Source organism: Pogona vitticeps, chromosome 11, assembly GCF_051106095.1.
Source record: "Pogona vitticeps strain Pit_001003342236 chromosome 11, PviZW2.1, whole genome shotgun sequence".
In the NCBI taxonomy this organism is placed as follows: Eukaryota; Metazoa; Chordata; class Lepidosauria; order Squamata; family Agamidae; genus Pogona; species Pogona vitticeps.
This window is the reverse complement of record NC_135793.1, coordinates 3304550-3324511: the sequence shown is the minus strand read 5'-3', so window position 1 is coordinate 3324511 and position 19962 is coordinate 3304550. Positions and strand designations below refer to the sequence as shown.

The 19962-nt window shown below is 43.5% G+C and overlaps 1 protein-coding gene across 1 annotated transcript in view; it reads right to left on the bottom strand.

Moving 5' to 3' along the window:
- CAPN6 (calpain 6) overlaps window positions 1-19962 on the bottom strand; it is a 38226-nt gene that overhangs the window by 14943 nt on the left and 3321 nt on the right. The window contains exons 3-6 of the mRNA XM_020784398.3: window positions 4733-4864; window positions 3702-3910; window positions 2907-3099; window positions 273-463 (exon numbers count right to left, since the gene is read on the bottom strand). Of these exons, the coding sequence (XP_020640057.3) occupies window positions 273-463; window positions 2907-3099; window positions 3702-3910; window positions 4733-4864 (725 nt within the window). The remainder of the gene's footprint in view (window positions 1-272; window positions 464-2906; window positions 3100-3701; window positions 3911-4732; window positions 4865-19962) is intronic.

The following is a 19962-nucleotide window of genomic DNA, read 5'->3' as shown; positions in this document are numbered from 1 at the left end:
CACTGCTGTAGGCATCAGCTGCCCATTGGGTGAAGAGAATGCTTGGAACCATTATACTTTTTGGACTTATCCATGATTGTGACACTCAGAGCAGACTGTTAAATTGAATTGCACCCGCCATACTGAAAATCCTTCTTCTGTCATTGCCCGTGGAATGTTCCCACACTTGGTAGTGAGTTTCTTTTAGCTTCTGTGTACAGAAAGTCCTGCGGTTCCATCAAAAATCAGCTGGCTAACACTTCCGGACAACAACGCAGACACAGTTTACTTACTCATCACTCCACGCGCCGACCCATTCTTTCTTTCCCCAGGGATTCCTCAACCTGATCATGAAGAGTTTGTTAGACTTCGCACATGACAGCAGCTTCTCCCCCAAGCTCATCATCACGACGGCTGTCACGGAGTAAGCATGGCCCTTGATCAAACCCATCTCCGTGTGCCCTTCAAAATCGCGGGAGGAAGACTACAGTGCAAGGTAAATATGAATTAATGAGAGGGTTGCAAATAAGCCTTTGAAGAACAAACACAGCATCAAGAAAGCTTTTCCCTCACTGTAAATGTTGCTGTGTTTTTCCCCCACCAACATTGCCCTGTGTTGAGACTGGGCACAGCGCAATCAAGCATTAATTTGAAGTGCAATCATAGATTGATGTTTACTCAGAAGGAAGCCTTACTGAGTTCAATGGGGCTTACCTAGGTAAGTAGGAACAGGGTTACAGGCTTAGTGCTTATTATGGCATTTTATGATGCTCTGACATTTTGCAAGGATCTCACTTTTCTCTAACAGTTCTTCACTTGCATTTCTTCTTAAAATACAAGCGTGTGTTTCCATGACAGCACAGGAGGGGAGGGTTATAGCGCGATTACTTCTTGTTACAACACAAAGCCTAAAAGCATCTCAATGGGTTTTGGTGCCACTGTGCCAACGTGCCTTGCAAATGCTCGCTCTGCGAAAACAAAGCAGGTCTCACCGAATAAATATTTTCTGCATTCGTACAGAGAAAATCTAGATTAGCTAAATGAAGAAATCTTATATCTTCTGCTTTGGGTTGGAAGCTACTCATAAATTGAACAACTACACCATTAAAAAAAACATATAGGTTTCTGAGAGCTGGGCAAGGATACAAGTACTCGAAAAGGTTTCAGCCTTGATTTTCAATACGTTGGCACTCCTTGTCGGAAAAAAGGTCAACCACTTAGTGATTATTATTATTTTTTGCTCTTGCACTAAGAAAGAAAAGACTAGTGCTGTTTATCATGAACAGCAATATTAGCATTTTTTTAAAAAAAGTTTTTGTTTTGCAATTTTTTGTGCACAACTCAAGGGGGCAAAATACAAGTGTTCGCAAAAAAAGCTTTTGCGAATTTTTTGCAAAAAGCATCAAAAATGCAGGGAAATGTGCAAAAGCATTCATTAATTGGACCCAGTTGGGGGGGGGGCGGAAGCTTTCAAAATGTTTCCTTCCCACTTGCAAGAATGAAATAAGTAGAGATTTGTATCATTAACTTTGCTATAAGGCCCTGCCTACTGCTAATTAATACGAATAGCACAATTTGTTTACTTAATATGTTGTTCTATTTTGCTTTTCTTGTGCTACTTTTTTATTCATCGAAACTGGAAGGGAGGTGCCCTAAAATTTATTTTGAAAGAAAGAAAATTCATAATGTCCTCTAAGCCTTTTCAGCTTCCAAAAATTAATGAGGAAAAGCATTTCTTGAGAAAAATAATGACGTTGCTGAGCTTTTATGCTTTTTTTCCCCAAAACAAAAATCATTACACCCTTCTTATTAACGTTGTTACTTTCAATGTGCTACTTCACATTGCCTGCAAAGCCATCTGGGGCAGAAACTGTCCAAGAACCTCCTTCCATGTTGGATCGCCTTGTCCTCAAAGACCACTCTTCAGAGAGACCACTAATTGATTTATTAATTTCAGAAAATGCTGAAACAATGACTGGACGCTGGAAACCTCTGTTTGAATCATCTTTTCCTCCTCCAGGAATGACTCATCATCCATCCCCTACAAGGTCAGGACACGATGTTCCTGCAAAGTTTTAAGACAAAATCCATAGCACTGTGGTTGCAAAGAGAACAAACCTATCTGTTCTGAAGGAAATCAACCCTGAGTGCTCCCTGGAAGGACAGATCCTGAAGCTGAGGCTCCAGTCCTTTGGCCATCTCATGAGAAGAGAAGACTCCCTGGAAAAGACCCTGATGTTAGGAAAGTGTGAGGGCAAGAGGAGAAGGGGATGACAGAGGACGAGATGGCTGGACAGTGTCATCAAAGCGTCCAACGTGAATTTGACCCAACTCCGGGAGACAGTGGAAGACAGGAGGGCCTGGCGTGCTCCAGTCCGTGGGGTCACGAAGAGTCAGAAACAATTAAATGACTAAACAACAACAACAAAATTTGTGTATTAATTCGAATATGCAGAACTGGTGAAGTTCTGCCCAAAACAAAACCGGAATGGGTTTCTCAGCTAGCCTTTGTCGGATGAGACTAGGCATTCCTGTAAGGCTTTTTTTGGGAAATTGAGAAGAGAAAAACTGTATTTAATAAGAAATGCTATTTTTCCCCCAATAGATATCTGCTTGCATTGTGGATTTCTTTTCATAATTCATCAATTTTTTTAATACAGAAAAAAGAAGCTTGGCTTCTTTCTCAGCCACCCCTTTGTGAATCTGGAGCTCAGCTTTTTCCCATTTCTCCTCTGTAGAGGTTGGCAATTTTAGTGACATTCATCTGTATTTTTTCTGCAGCACGCCTGAAGAAGTGAATTTATTCATGAAAGCTGGTGTTGAATGTTTGGTTTTTAGTGGTCTGAATAAAGGTATGATCCTTTCTAAATTTGTAAATTTCACCCAGGTGTTCATAAGATCTGCAACAGCCCAATCTTCACTCATACCATGATGTAGCAGCTGATCAATCCTCCCCTTCTGTGGACTTTCAGCAAATCTTCGAAGAGTTTGGCCTGTTCAATGATATTGTGGCTATAGTTGCCTTCAGCCAAATTAATGGATTCAGCAACTGCTCCGGTGAAATCAACAATTGCTTCTGCGGTACTGCCGCCGTCTAAGGCTTCATAACATCCTGCCATTCTAAATAGGGACAGAAAGCAAATTTAGAGATGTCTGACAGAGGCATTTTTTCCTTTTTAAGTTTTTGATGGTGGGGCATCTGACTTTCTTTCACCTTGCAATTTATTTTCTGAAAGAAGATAAACTAGGATGTTGGAACTGTGGGATTTAGGAAGGAAACAGTTCAGCTCAGAACACTGTTCAAAAAAGGAAATTGTCAAATTACTCATTACTCGGAAGGAGCCAGATGATAATCAATGTGGCCAGTACAAAAAAACCAGTACAATCTTTGTGACCAGTTCAAAAATAATTTGACACATTGTGTGTCAGGTCTTTCCAAGAGTGGAAAAATACAGGGAAATACTGTAGTTGCCCCTATAGGCAGAGAGAGATATTTTTGGTAATTAAAAGACCTCCTCCTTTTATCCTACAGCTCCCACGCTCCTGTGCTAGACAAGCTGTGGGACAGAAGGAAGAAGTTTTTAATTACCCAAATACTCCCTCCATTAGTGGTATCATTACCTTTCTGAAGATGGAATGTACACAATGGGGTTTGGCCTCAGCAATATTAAAAGGGACATTTGATGTCCTTCAAAAAACAGAAAGTTAAAGAAGACACATACTTTGCATATGCTTTCTCCAGAAGCGCACACCAGAATTCATTGCGATCATTGGAATGGCAGAAAATCAGCTCATTATTCATAGTCGGCAGTCGGTCATCTATGACCACATCAGTCCATTCTCCAAAACACCAAAACTGGAAGTGAAATATCCCAGCATATTCCTCCGGCTTCTTAGGATCCCAGTCTTGTTCTTTAGCATCCGGGATCACCTGTGGGACCCCAAAATAGAAAAAGTTACCTAAAGCTTTCAGCAGAAAACCTTGATTCATTAATTGCCAAGTTCAGATCATTGAATTCAGAAACAAAACATGGATTTGTAAAACTGAATGCTAATGAGTTACGAGACTTTAATAGCAGCTAAAATAATATTGATAGTATTCAGAAAGGCCCCCCATGGGTCAAACAACAGCTAGAGATCTGCCAGTTATCCACCTCTGCTTTATGGAGTCGTAAGCCTCTCTCTCAAAAATCCAGTTCATTCCCTCCGGCTGGCTTGAGACCTTAACTCTCAGTCACAAATTGTCACAAGTGAAGACATCCATGTATGCTTTTCCTATTGTGTAACTCTGTCATGCCAACTGGTGGGCAATAGGAAATGCTGACTTCTTAGCTCCCTGCACCTCATAGACATAGTTCAACTTGGGCAAAATGGATAGGATTTTGGTTTAAATCCAATTGGTAGACCCAAATGGATGAACCCCAGAGTCAAACATCAACATTACATCCATGTCATTGATTCAAGTTGCGTTGGGACTCCCCATTGCATACAAGACATTGAACTTGGCTTTGAAATCATCATCCTTGCAGCTTTAAATTGTTCATGCAAGCAACCTTTGCTTCTCTTTTGTGACTTTCTTTAAAATCTTTGAAAGCTTTATCTTTGGGTATGGTGCACCTGTGGAGTTAGGGTCATGTGCACCTCAACTTTGCTGCAGATGGAAAGCAAAGGTATCCCCAGAGCACTTTGTGGCAACCTCTTTGACGTCGTGTTTGAATTTAATTGCTGAGAGTTTCCAGCTTATCACTAGTACCTTTCGCCAGAGGTTCTCCCACAGAGCCAGGCAAGAGCAGGCAGCCACGAACCAGCAGTTCCCCAGTTTCCCTTGGTGCAAATCGTGGGAACTGATGCCATGGACGAACAAGTGAGGATCTTCACAGAGGTCCTACGGACAAAACACACAGTCACAAAAATCACTCCATGATGGGGGGTAGAGAAAAAAAGACCACCATTAAAAAAGTAGAGGGGGAAAAGAGAGAAAGAACACTAGGGTGAATGGAGAGACTAAGGGGTTTTTTTTTGTTGCTGAGTTTTGAATGTTGGTTAAATTCCTCTAGCACAGTGGTTCTTAACGTGGGCGATAATGCCCACCAGGGGGCGATTTCATTTTTCAGGGGGGCGGTAGAACGAAAAGGGGCGGTGTGGGGGTGCTGGAGCAGAAGGGGGGCGGTAGGGGGGCGCTGGAGCAAACCAAACCTGTGAAGATGGCTGCAGCCTTTTTACAATGTGCACGAATATATATTTTCCTCCAATCTTAATTTAGTTTCAGAGTTTTTGTCTTGAAATTTTTAGTTCCTGCATTGCAGTTTGCTTTTATGCCCTTTTTATATTTCTTTTTGCATCTTAAAATTCGCTTGAAACTAAATCATTAAATGTTACTTTTGGGGGGCATTTCATTTTCTTGGAATTGAATTTTGTTTTCAGGGGTCATTGCATTTAAGTGTCTTAAATAAATAAATAAACAAACAAACAAACAAATAAATAAATATCACCGTGGGGAGGAGGGCGATGATAACTTCCTCAATGGCTCAAGGGGGCGTTTCTTTCAAAAAGGTTAAGAACCACTGCTCTAGCAGAAGTGCAGGGTTTACTGAGCAGCATAGCTTCAAATTCCCCAGATTAGCCCACCCCCTTTTTTATTCATTAACTGGCACTTACACTCTCAATAACCCACCTTGAGACTTAGTTGGAGAAACAATAAACGATTTCACTTACTTAGAGTTGTACAGCAAAACTATCAAACATGACTGCTTTGAGCAACAAGCCCCAACCGACTACTAACTGCCAGTAGAAACAGAGAAGGAAAAAACTGAGCAGAGATATATGGATTTTGGGGTAAGGAGAAGTAGGATTAGAGGGTTGTCAACATTTCAACATACTGCTGATGAGTCCCAGTTGACGGTTCTAAATGACTGATTAATCACTGCTACTTAATCCCATGTTTGAGATGTCTGAGGCAAGGCACAAACCGAATAAATCAAAGTGGCAAGGTCTGTAGCAGAAAACAGACACAAGTCTGCCATGGACATGGAACAGAACTCTGTTTCTTATCTCCTCATCGCTGGCGCTGCTCCTTTTCCAACTTCCTCTCTTTCTGAAAAGTTTCATAACTTTAGTTCTTGAGCGCCTGTCTCAGGCATTCCAAGTCAGTGTTGTGGGGTTTGCTTTTTTCAGAACATGTTTTTTTTTTTTTTGGAAGCCAGGATCATAACAAATCCAGCATGCTCCCCTCTGACTTGTTTGAAATGACGGCAGCCCTTTGCCCTGCGGGAGAGTGCTGAGCCATCGTGCTGACCTCAAACCCTGGTCTGGCTTCTCTCAGCCCTTTGAGCCAGAGAGTCCCAGAGGCCAACTCTCCATGTGCCTGCGGTTATGTCTCACTGGCCAGAAAGGCTCTCAAAACAAACCCGATCGTGGCACGAAGACAGCAGAATTGACGACAGTGTCTCTCTTTCTCTCTCACTCCCTTTTTCCATCATAGTTGCATAAGCTGTAGATATATATTTTTTAAAAGATTAGGCTAGAAGCACCACCGTCCAAGAATGTAATGGGAGTTCAAAATATTTGCAAGCTTATCCTCCTCACAAGAGCAATGGAAACAGTGTTATGTCGGAGGTTTCTTAGCAGTGGACTTTCGAAAGGAGAGACATTCCATAAATTGTCTTTGACTTAAGCTGATCTTAAAAAGGTTTTCTAGGTTTGTGAGATATGTATGGGCTAGTATTACCATTGCCAGCTGCCAGCAGTGAAATGGAAAATGCACTGATCCCCTTTCTTGCAGCAGTGCTCCCTGAAGGGGTGAAAGGTGTCTGATTGTCCTAGCACATGATTTTTCTTACATTTGTATCTTGGTTTTAGCATACATTGCTTTGGGACTGGTCTTTGGAAGGTAAGCCAGGGCTTAATATGTAGGTTGAAACACCTACAATAGGACTTCTATATCCACGGTATCACTATCTGCTGATTCACTTATCCACTGCCCGAAAATACTAAATAAAACCCCCCAGAAATATATATTTATATGTATTTAAATACATATTTATATGTATTCGCCAGGAACTGGCGACTAGAGGGAGCCAGAGACCATGCAATGTATAACATTCAATACTTCTGTGTTTTCTGGTGTGTGTGTGTGTGTGCGTGTGTGCACGTGTGTGCGTGCGTGCATGCATGCATGGACGTGTGTGTCTATATTTGAAAAATCCAGTCTTCTTATCTTTAAGAAATCTGCTTCTCCTTATGAAATCTTTAAGAAATCTGTTTCTCCTTATGAAATCTTTAAGAAATCTGCTTCTCCTCATGAAATCTTTAAGAAATTGTCTCCTGAAGCTTTTTATTTTTAAACATTTTAATTGAAAGTCCTTTGATAAAAAGCACTAAACTCCACTACAGTACAAAGTGATACTAAAATAAACGGTGCTTTCAGAAGGGGAAAAAGGCATGGAAAGATGTAGAAAAAAAGCTCTGTGGCAAGGGAGATAAGAGGAGCATCGTAAGGATTGGGAGAGAAATGCTGACAAAATCCATGCAGACCCTGATACTTTAAGGTGAACCAAACCCAGCATTTGGAAGGGCCTTTGGATGTGATATCAAGTTGATATCAACTCATGATGATCCTAGTAGATTTTCCAAGGAATGTGTGTTATTTAAGGGGCTGCATTACCAGCAACCCCTATAAGTTCCAGTGGCTAAAGAGGGATTTGAACCCAGGTCTCATTAGTTCCAGTCTAGCATTCTATCTAGCACACCCAAGAGCCCTGACTTGAGAATAAGCTCCTTATATCTGTGGTGACACGCATAGACTTGTAGTGCGCAAGAAGAAGAGTCAAGATGGCGCACCACCTCCAGCCGTTTAAACTCTAATGATTCTTCTTGAGTTACAATAAATTCAGCAGAATGGTGGCCCTTCTGGGTCTTCATAAATCACCCCTAAATCAGACAGTGAACATATCTTGCCTCTGTTTATTAGAAAGAAAGAAACAATAGTCTTTCAGAAAGCAATAAATAACATGCCTGCTGGTTCCCCCCCTTCCCTAGGAGTATTGTCGAACCATCCTGTAAAACTTTATGACCCAAAATGTTGCTCGTAAACAGCAAAGTCTTTCCTCATTTACTTGCCAAGAGAGAATCTTTCTGTAGAATGTTCAAGACTCAGGCACATCTTTCCTCCCAACCCTGTGTACAAAAACCTTTAGCATCGCTTTTGGAGATATAACCCTGTTTTTTTTTTTTTTTTTACAGGAGTCAGAGATAAACCTTCAGGAAAAACTGTGCAGGGGTGCACAGCAAAAGCCAGAGAGAGGGATGGAGAGATCATAGGGAGGGACCACTTTGAGTCAACCGACACACTGGGCAGAAAATGCCTTTCCCATTATAAATGTTATCATTCTGTTTGACCCAACGGTGCGGTATTCTAAAGACCAAACCCTTCTATTACAGCCTTCAGGAAGGTTGGGTTTGCTGTACATCCATGGTTCCCAATCCTGCTGTTCTCGGACTGCAATTCCCAGCCGGCACAACTGGTCATGCAGGCGTCTGGGAATTGCAGTCCAAGAACCTCTGGCTGACCCAAAGTTGGGAGCCACTGATGTACAGTGAACCCAACTCCACTTAAGGCTCATCTTAAGGCGTCTCATCTAAAATATGACACCATTGAGTCAAACAGAATGATAACATTTGTCGTAAGAAGTGCACTTTCTGCTCAGTGTGCAGATCGACTCAAAGTGATGTGCACCAATGACGTCTGTTATCAGAAATCAATCAGGGTATTCATGAGTTCAGATCTGCGACTGAGCTCAGCCCAGCCTTGGGGAAAATAATGGCGGTCAGCTTAGTAGCTCTTAGGTGGCGCCTCCAAACCATGTGCAGGAGACAAGATTCCTCCCATGTCAGGGTTCAGGAAGCCAAAGCTGTGAGAAAGTGGGAGGAAAGACGTGTACTCATTCATATTTCAAACTCCCGTGGCGCAACCCAAAGAGATATGAATGACCGCAATACACAATCGCTTCCAGCTGTCCAAAGAGCTTGACAATTCCTTCCTGCCCCTCCAGGCTGTTTGCCATGGCAACCGCAGCTAAAACATTTTCTACTATGCGCCAAACGCTGTATGGAAACCCTCGCCTCTAGCTGGGGTTGTAGGCGCCTGTCATTTCTCTGCACCACGAGCGACTCCAGCCAAGCCCCTTCTGGGACACAGGATGCTCTTCCAATGCCCAATAGCAAGAAAATATCCTATATATCATATTCCCAGCACCTAGCTGGGGGTTTCTCATTCCTCCCCTCCACGTTCTTTAGGAACATATGCTCATAAGTAGGTTGAATGCCAGTTATATTATTGGCCTGTGGATGCTGCTATTAATAATAATTACGTGCTGTTAAGTAGAATCTGGATGATGGCATCTTGAGTGTTCTATGAAAAGATTCTCTCTTGGCAAGTAAATGAGGTCTACAGCACTCGGAAGTGGTTTACCCTTCCCTCCTTCGGGGGGGGAGGGTGCCCTGGGTCTGTGCAGCTTGTCCAGGGCAACATGGGCTGGCTCTTCTGCTCCGAGGCACAACGGAGAACCAAATGTTCAATCCTTGGCTCCAGAGCCAGATGCTTCGGCTTGCTTGGCTATGAGGTCTCAGTTGTTACATTTGTTTCCAATGGCGTCCTCATCGTTCTTTCAACGCTCGTTGGCCTGTAAGCCCTTCACCGCATCCTGGTGGAAAGCTGCCTGCAATCATGACCTCTTCCGCTCTCCGAGTTCATGTTGTGTCTAGCAACTCTGTCAGGATGAAGTCTAACATCTGGACAAGCTGTACCATAAATACCAAAGCAAAGGAGTCAACCCAGTACCACTGCTGTTAGCAGCAGCTCTGCCTTTCCTGAAGCTAAGATGATGATGATGATGATGATGATGATGATGATGATGATGATGATGATGATGATGATGATGATGATGATGATGAAGCTCAGCTCTTAGGCCAAGATGTCCAAACATTGATGGACTTCATCTCCCATCAGTGCTGGTCAGCATTGTCAATGGTGAGGAATGTTGGGAGACACAACACAAGAGATTCTGAAGTAGAGTAGGACTCCCAAATCCATGGAGAATTGGTTCCAAGTCCTGCTGCGGATGCTGAAAAACGTGGATTATAACAAACACTATTTTTATAGTGAATGTTATGCATAACCTGGTCTCCGGCTCCTTCCAGTGGCCAGTTCTGGTAACTTCATTTTTAGAAATGAATATTTCTAGGAGATTTAAAATATTTTCAGAGCGCAGATAAATGAATCAGTGGATATTGATCACGTAGATAAGGGGGATCTACTGTACTAGCCTTTGGCATACCCCCTGCCGCCTTCACTATGAAATTTCAAAAACCAACAATTGCTAAAGCGAGCAAGGCAGCAGGCAGCACTAATGAGTGTTTATTTGCAAGCTGTCTAAGAGGAGGCAACACATGTAAGAAGGGCCCAGCGCCCGCCTCAGGTCTTGCTATAGTCATAAAAACACAATAAATACGATCGTAAACCACACACAATTTAATTCCCAGTATTCAAAGCCTCCTTTTCTTGTTTCCTTTTCTCCTTCGCCAACGCTTTCGATCTGGGGCCCTTCGAGAAAGACTTGCCGGTGTCAAAGGGAGGAAGGAAAAGAGAAGGCTTGGGTCCTTTGAAGGGGAAAGGCGGGGTAAAAATAAAGGAATGAATGAACAAACGAACAAACAAACGAATGAACGAACGAATGAACGAACGAACGAACGAACGAATAACCAAACAACCTAGCCTCTCTCGTCTCTGTCTCCTTCTTACAGTGCTCACAGCAGAGATGCTTGCCTCTTGTTAGCCTCTTAGGAGCCCCACTGCCCCCCTCCCAGAGGCTCAGGGCTAAACATCCCCCCCCCAGCAAAAAGGCCATGGGTTCCATCCCTATTTGATCACCTATGGCAGATGTTGTTAAAAGAACAGAATCAGGCCCTATTGCCCCTTTCTTCATGTTCGCGGGGGGGGGACAGGTTCAGGACACTCAACTCATCGGTACAGTCAGCCCGGCTGGGGCCCCAGTCCTTCTAGGGAGGCCTGGTAAAGGTGGGTGATGGGAATCGGACTCCTCAGCGCTGCTCCTCCCAGAGCCCCCTTTGCTATGCCTGTTGCCACTTGCATCTCCAGCACCCAGTCTGAACCTCTGCAGGAGACAGGGTCCCAGTGCTCAAGGGCCTCTTCCCGTTTCTCCCTTTCATCCGTCATAATCTTAACCTTAGAACTGCAGAGCTGGAAGGGACCCTCTGGACCATCGAGTCCAGCCCCTCTCAAGGAGGCGCCGTGGGGAATCCCTGCTGACCCAGGGACCCGGGAGACTCATTTTCTCCTGGGCTCCCCTAGGCTTGTGGGGCAGGGCGAGATGGCTTGCTAGGGTGCCTGAGGAGAAGACCCCTTTCACATGTCTCTAACCTGTATTTCCTCCCAGACTTTGCTTGCTTAACCACAATCCAATTGTCAGCACATCATCAAGTCTTCATCACTAAAGGCAAAGAACCCGTTCAGCCTCTCCGAACAGATGGCAAACCTTCACGAATACAGTGCCATGCTCTAAAGCTGCAAACCAGTTGACAGGGTGGGTTCTGGAACCTTTGAGCATATTCCTACTGGTATGATCCCCCCCCCAGTTAATTGCTACTTGGGGAAGTTAATTCTCCTAAGATCACAGCTAGGGAGGAAAGTCAGAAACCAGATGAGAAGAACCTCGGATACTACGACTGAATATGGCCCACCTAGAACCTCACTGCTGCCCCCCGGTCAAAAACAACAGCAACCACTGTGCTAACCACCATGTATATACATCATATAGGTTAGCAGGGGAGACGGACCCTGATGGAATCCTAAATTTATTATTATTTTTATACACACCCACTGCCAGACTGTCATACCCCGCAAAAGAGGCTGGTTTCTTGAACAGTGGTAGTGGTGGCAAATCCACGCCGTCTATTGGTCCAAACATGAAAAGGGCTTTCCACGGTGCTCAGCCTCTTTGAGGGCTCCCATTCAGCACCCTGGACAGTTCCTGCTACTGGGTAGCCATAGACATGTATTCTGCTAAGATGGTATTGTGCAGCTTTGTCCACCTTCTTCCAAAGAAGAATTTCTGCGGGCTCTTTGGATGCAAAGGGGCCTACTCTGAGTAGAGAACCACTCCCAAGATTTAGAGTCTTGACCTTTTATCTGCTAGGTCTGTCAGAAACAGAGATGCCGTTGGGGGGGTTAATCTCAAGACATGTTGCTGTCTGAGGTGGAGCAACAAAAGAGACTTCTTTTCATCCCCGAACACCCAGATATTGGAGATGCTATGCTTTTAGAGTGGAAGTCCCCGGATCTTACAGCCAACCATTTAACGTCTCCCCAAATCTGCCATCCGAAATTTTCCTTATGAATGATCCACTTACCACAACAATACATCCACAACAAAAACACGTGGATCACCCTATCTCCTGAAAAGGACAAAAGCTGTTCCCACAGCTATAAATACTGAACTATCCAACAAACAGCAACAGAGCATGGACAGAGTTTCAACTCCAGTCCTCTGAAGATGCCTGCCACAGGGACTGGTGAAACGTCAGGAAGAACAACCTTCAGAACATGGCCAAAGAGCCCGAAAAACCCACAGCAGCCATTGATCCTGGGTTTGTCTGACAAATCATTGTTGAGACCTTTTTTCCTGTGTAAATACGAAAGTGTTGTGTTAAAAAAAGGCAAAAGGAGCCCTCAACGCTGCCCGAGAGAAGTAGGAAACCGAGCCTCTGCTTAACCAGTAGCAAATAACGTAAATGACAGCCTGGTTCGAATATTTTTTTCCTCTTGCACGATCCTCTGCTTTGAAGTTCAGTCAGGCTCATCCTGTACTTCTTGATCAGCGAGATGGCCAGAAGAACCGCCCTCCTCAGATGGACAGTCACAAAAACAAGCCTTATTTATTGATGATAAATGGGAAGATGTATGAGCTTCTGTCCTTCGTTGTTGTTTTTTTTGGCCTCCTCCCACTCCTAACCTTTCCCTGTGAGAGGCTATTAAACCCCTCATGTTGTCAAATCAATCTGTGAAATAAGACACCTCAGTGGACTCAGACCTCCTTCTAATTTTAATGGGGTCAGAATGTCACTGCGTATCAGTGCAACAGCACCAACAGACTGGATGAAATGATGTTGCACGGGGGCATTAACGTTGGCTGTAGCTAGTGGCTGGAGACATTTTTCAAGCTTGCTTCCCTCCTCATCAATTCCCCTAGGACTCACTCCTGTAGATTTACAGAGAGGAACATTCCTGGTTAGAAGTGCTGGAATAGATAAGTGCAATCCAGCATTTATGTATGCGAAGACAAGAATGTTAGAGTTGTGTAATTTACGTGTCGGAATGGATGTAGCCCACCAGATGATGTCTGGCCTTTGCCAATAGGTGCTAAATGAGTTAATTGCCAGATAGATAATAAAGAAGTGACTGTTATTATTCTATGAGAAGTAGCGAGTAACTCAGTTGTACTCCGTTAGGTGCTGTCTTCTAAGAGTTTGCTTGTCTGTTACTCATACAAATGAGTATGTGGTCCAGTTGGATCTACTTGTCATCTGACCTCCAGCATGATTGACCCTGACAGTTCCCTTCTGCAGCAATTGTAGAACAAACATCATTCTCGCTCGGATTTGGAAGAATAAATGGACACACCTACAAGACATGCTCATCAAGGCAGCCTGGAATGCCAGCAATATCTGAGATATACTTTTGAACTGCCTCAAATCTAGAGTACTGTGTCCAGTTCTGGACACGGCACTTCAAGATGGCTGTCAACAAACTGGAGCACGTTTAGAGAAGGTCAACAAAGATGATCAGGAGGGACTGGAAACCAAGCCCTTGGAGGAAAAACTGAAAGAACTGGGCACGTTTAGCCTTGAGAAAAGATGACTGAAGGGAGATAGGAGAGCACTTTCCAAAGACTTAAAAAAGTACGGCTGAATAAATGTCTTAACTGTTAGAGCAGTATGACAATGGACCTGAGGACCTCAGGAGTTGGTGAGTGCTCCAACGCTGGAAGAATTCAAGAGAAAATTGGGCCACCCTCTTTCAGATCTACTTTGATTGGGATTCCTGGATCAAGCAAGGGGTTGGATTCGATGGCCTTAGAGGCCCCTTTCAATTCAACTATCCTATGATTTCATAGAGATATTTTTCTACTTTTAACCCTCACCGCCTTGCAATGACCATGGGCACGCTTGTTAAGAAGAAGGTACAACTTGTTAGAAACCGCATGACCTATGCATTGACACCCGCTACGGATTCCCTTGTGAAAAAAGGCTCCACATCACCCTGTCATTAAAATGTGATATTTTCTGATTGCTGCCTAGGCGACATTTAAATAGGTCAGCCCATCAATTAATGCCATCTGAACCTCTCTGAGGTTTGAAACAAGTGTCGGAGGCGGGGGGTGGGGGAACAGAAGGAGAAGGTCTTTTACTCCTCTTACTGATAACTTTGGAGAAACTTTTCTTTTTTTCCCTTTTTTTTCACCCCAGGAGAGATAAAGTAAGGCTATTCCAGATGTCCACCAAATTATTCCTCATTCAAGGGCCATTATCTGAAGGCTCCTGGGAGGGACCGAGGAGATGGTTTACAAGGGAAAGCCACCTGCTTTCATCGTTTAAGCCCTATCCATAAACATGCAAGGTCTGTCTTCCACAGAGGGGGGGTGCGCGAAGAGAATTTAATAAAATACACTGGGGGAAAAGAATGGGACAAGCCCCTGACCCATGCTGTCAAGACTGTCTAGACTTTAGGTGTTTTTATGAATAATGGATCAGAAAAACGGTTCTTCTCCCTCCTTGGCTATGGGGGCAATCTGACTGGAATGGCTTCATCACTTCCGTTTGCTTTGTCAAACATCACTTGCACCTTGGTGGGGTGAAAATAAGGCACGTCAGCTTCCACATGATGCTCTCGGAGCACTAGGCAAAAAGGGGGCCATCTGTCAGGGTCAGGGGTTCGAACTCACAGCAGGTCTTGAGCTGGTGACACGAGACACACTGGCAGGGGTTTTGCCTCTGTGTCCCATGAAGATGAGAGAAGATTTGTGTTCATTGGCTGGGGGATTGTCACAATGAAAATTATTGAGCTGCTTATTTAGGAGAGTTCAGGAAAGGAATCCGTACAGTAACATGACCAAGGATATTTCATGTTTACACTAGCAGAGAAGATGGGGCTAGTGCTGTACATTTGACTACCAAATGGGACCAATGGCTCTGGAAACATGCAATTAGGTTAAAACGGGAAAGTTGTTTATTTCATCAGGAAATCTGTTCAGAGATAATGCAGGAGAAGACTCCAAATATACGGTTACAGAGACACAGGAAGTGGCCTTATAGAGAGGAGGGGGAAGGAAGACCACACTGCATGTAGATCTAGAAAAGATCAGATGGGACAAAATGCCAAAACCCACATTGCCCACCCGTTTTTTAAGCTAAACTTATTATATATTCTCTGGTGCTTTAGCGTCCAGTAGTAATTACTGAAAGCTTCCAGAGTTTGGAGGAACTCTGGGGAAAGCTTTTGCTTTCTCCTGGCAAAGATCAAGCCCACGCAAAATCGAGATAGTTAGACTTTGCTTATCACTAGATAAAGGGTGTTGCTCAACAGCTGACATCAATGGTGGCCTGCATAGAGAAGCCAAAACTGCAATTTAAAAATAAATAACAATTATTCATTATTGTAGACAAGAGCTGGTCAGCTGAAAGCTTTCTCCAGAGACTGAAATCTTGGCTGGGGCTGGCCAACACCCTTCAGAAGGGATTCAAGAAACCGCCAAAAAGAATTAACTAACTAAAAGTAGACGCGTATGTTTATTTGGCCATTTGGGTGGGATTCTGTCCATGGGTCAGGAAACTGGCTACTCACACCCCATCTAGACATGGGATCCTATCCAAGCAGAATAGTTTCAGACGGAGAACACACCGTCCAAGACAAAAGGAAGGCAACATTTTCCAACTTGTCATAAAACTGGATCTTTTCACGTTATTATTTCATCCGGACATCAAAATAATTGACACAGTCCACTAAGTCTGAAGTGGCTAATGTTGTGATGTCGTACCACAAGGGTACAAGAGTTGGACCTACTGGGCAAAATTGAAATGTATTTATTTGCATTCTTAGTTTGTGATATTGGCCCCTTGCTGAACACCCATTTTATGGCTAATAATGAGGGCTGGATGTGACAGTTCTTACCTGAAAATAGTCTAAGTGGTCCACTATGAACTAAGGTCATCATCATGATGGTATCTGAAGTGACAGCTACGCAAAGAATTCAAGGATTCAAGCCACTGTATCAATTTTTGGCAGTCTATATCTCTACCAAAAGCAGGTCTTTTGCAAAGCAAATGGGTCTTAATTGCCCACCAACCCTCCCCGAACAATCATGTATTAGAACATTTCCTTTCCTGCCAGCTGTTCTGAAGATTCTGCTAAGCTCAGAACAATAATGAAACTTAATGGAGGGGTGGCAGATCATGTCATCACAATAGTAATTAAAGCACCTTGGTGCCACAGCCCTGCATGTCCTCAGTCCACTACAACACAAAGAAAAGATGAAGCACATTTTGTGCAGCTAAATGACTTGGTCTGTCATGTGGCCAGTGAGGAAATGCAATTTTTCTCTCTACAAGTGTTCTCTCTCTCTCTCTCTCTCTGTTGGTCTTGAACAGATTGTTCTGCATTTTCAAGATTGCTTTTAGCCACATGCCTGTAAAATGTGCATTATCAAAAAATGTGGCAGGGGCTGCCTTTGTGCAAGCACTAAGAGAAGTTGTAGCACCGAATGGGTTGCTTGTGTCTGTTGAGCTCAGTCAGCCCATCCTTTTATTCTTGCTGTGCATGCATTTGCGTGTTGAGCTTTGCAAGGGGAAGAACGTGAAGTTTGCTCTGAGATATTTTGTGGAAAAACGTGGAACACACATGCAGAGAAGCACCCCCTCCACTGCAGATCACTTATGATTATGTTTTGGCACCAGTGGCAATGATTTACGTGGAGGTTAGGAAACCCCTAATTGGCCATCTCACTGTGTTCCAAACAGCCTGTGTTTACTAAAAATGATATATGCAAATCATTTTAAAATGGTATATGCAAATCATATCTGAGGCATCGATGCAACAGGACCGGCCGACCCCAATCGAAGCACATTGGAAGGAGGTGAAGTCAGAACAGTTAATCACGCAGAGATACAGGAATGAAGTCTGGCAGCAGGAAACCTTGCATTCATTCTTCCTTTTATCTATTTATTATTTTTTTTCAAGACGAACAGAGCCATGCCCTGATTTTGGTTCAAGCTTTTTGTTTTCCCTTCGTTCAGTCAATAATTATACACACATACATATTTACAAAAAGGTGACAATTTGGCTGCGCTACAACCCCGTATCCCGGGCCTTGCTACTGCCAGTTTCCATGGCAACCCATGGCAACCGCCTGCCTTAGTATGCACCCTCTGCATCTCTGGAAGATGCGCCGATCTGTCTGTTTTATTTCAAGCTTCACAACTTTAACACCTTTCTCTCTAGGCAAGAACCACTGAGTCTCATGTAATGGGGCCTCCCTCGACCAATTCTAAGAAAGCAACGATCAACAGCTCAGAGTCATGGAGGATGATGATTCCCCCACCCTGCCCAAATACTGTAATCCAGCAAATAAAAGCCCCTGTAACCTCTTCCAGTATTTAATCGTGTCATCGACGGAGACTGGGTTCATAGCCTTTTTTCAACAAGGCTTGCCGATTCATCCTGCACCCTGCGAGAGAGCTCGTAAGCTTTCTACTAATTAGAGTCAAACAATCATTTACAGTCTTATTTCTCCTGGGCCCCCACTTTGAGAATCAGATTCCATCTCTCTCAAAAGACTAGAGAGTTCTGCAGCTAGCATGAGAATTTACACATAAGCCGTTGACCTGGCCCAATGTCATTGAAGGTGGAAGCCTGAGGTAGATTTTTTTTTTATTCCTCAAAAGCCAAGATGGTCCAATGCCATTGGGCTGGGATTTAGGAGATGCAGATTCATGTCTGCAGTGGATCATGAAAATCACTGGGTGGTCTTGGATCCATCCTTCCCTCTTTATTTGGCCCACCTAACAGGACGGTGGTGACAGTAATTCAGGGAGGGGTTTTGGTTCCTGTCAGGCTGTCGGACTAGAACTCAGGACGTTTGGATGCCAAGCCCACTTCCCTGTGAAAACTCCCATGGGCGATCTTGGGCCAGACACTTGATTTCAGCTTGAGCTTCTTTGTACAAAGCTTGTGAGGATGTAGTAAGGAAATGGACACACAAGGGTTCTGCCTTGATCTCCTTACAAGAGAGGCAGAATAATAATATAATAAGTAAAACAAATCGTTTAAGGGCTGTACCAGGCCAGATCAAATCCCTGTGTAGTCTCACTGTTGGGGGCCCAACGGGGAGACAGGAACAGAAAAAATTAAAATAAAATAAATCATTTGCCTTGATTTTGATAGTCAACGAAATGTCTATCATAGAATCGTATAATAATGAAGTTGGAAGGACCCTATTCAGGCCACTGAGGCCTCCTGCTCAATGCAGGAATACAAATCAAAGTAGATTTGAAATATTGTGGTCCAATTTCCTCTTGAATGGCCCTAGCACTGGAGCACTCCTCACCTCCCGAGGTCATAGGCTCCATTGTCGTACTGCTCTAACACTTAAGGAGTTTTTTTTCTTTCTGATATTCAGTCTAAATCTGGCTTCCTGTTGCTTGAGCCCATTATTACGTGTCCTGCACTCCGGGACTATCGAGAACAGATCCTGCCCCCTCCTCTAGAGGACTACCCACAAGGGGGTCCCAAGAACCATGTTTTTTTAAAAAAGTGACTTGTCTATGTTTTTTTACAGCTTTCTAGAGATGCAGAACTTGCAGTTCCCCCCGAATTTGCAAAGTCCAAGTACAACAGAAAGCCAAATGAAACCTTTTCATCAACACACGGACGATCGTATCAATTCTTAAAACTGATTTCTACCCAACTTTCTAACAATGTGCAAGGGTGTATGTGGATAACGATAAAACGTGAATGATTTTATTGAGATTGCTTTTACCCCGAGTTTTGCAAAAGTAGACAGTGTGCCTAGCCGAAGATGGAGATAACAGATTAACCAAAGGAAGTCAAATCATCCATGTCCAATTTCAGAGGGAAATTTCAATTCTTTTATCATTCAATCAAAGTTTGAAAGCAGTGGGAGATAGAACAGAGGAGATGTCGGGAACAAGAAATGAGCTGAAATAGTGTCAGGATGCATGTGGGAGAAGAAAATAGATGCAGACATTGTTAATAATGTTTTCCTAATTTTTATATCTGATGATTGTTGCTGTTGCCTATGCCGTAAGAAAGGTTATCATGTAGTTTTGCCCATCATCTACAACAGAACTGAATAAGGATATAAACCCATCACAGATCAAACCGGTAAAATCCTAGCTAAATCAATGTCTAGACAAAATGCAGATAATTCAAGACTGTGTGGTTGATAGAAGGATTAGAATTGTTGGGCTGGAATGGAGCCCCCAGACATCACGTAAGAAGGGAATCTACAGCGTGGAAATTATATCACTCTGACCATTATCCTGAACAGCATTGAATGAGGACATAAACATGTCTCACATCATTTAAAATCTTAGTAGAATCAACATTTAGACAAAATGTAGATGATTCAAGGAGATTTGGATCCTATGATTTGTAGAATTCTAAAACTATACACCCCAACTACCACACATATACGCTTCAGTGAAATGAGTCCCTAGATGTTCTTGGACTACAACTCCCAGAAGCCTTCGCCACTAGCTGTGCTGGCCTGGATTTCTGGGAGTTGTAGTCCAAGAACATCCAGGTTACTCAAGGTTGGGGACCACTGCTCTAGTTGTTTTGAATTTCTATTCCCAGCATGGTCAGAGGGCAAGGATTCTGGTAGCTGCAGTAGA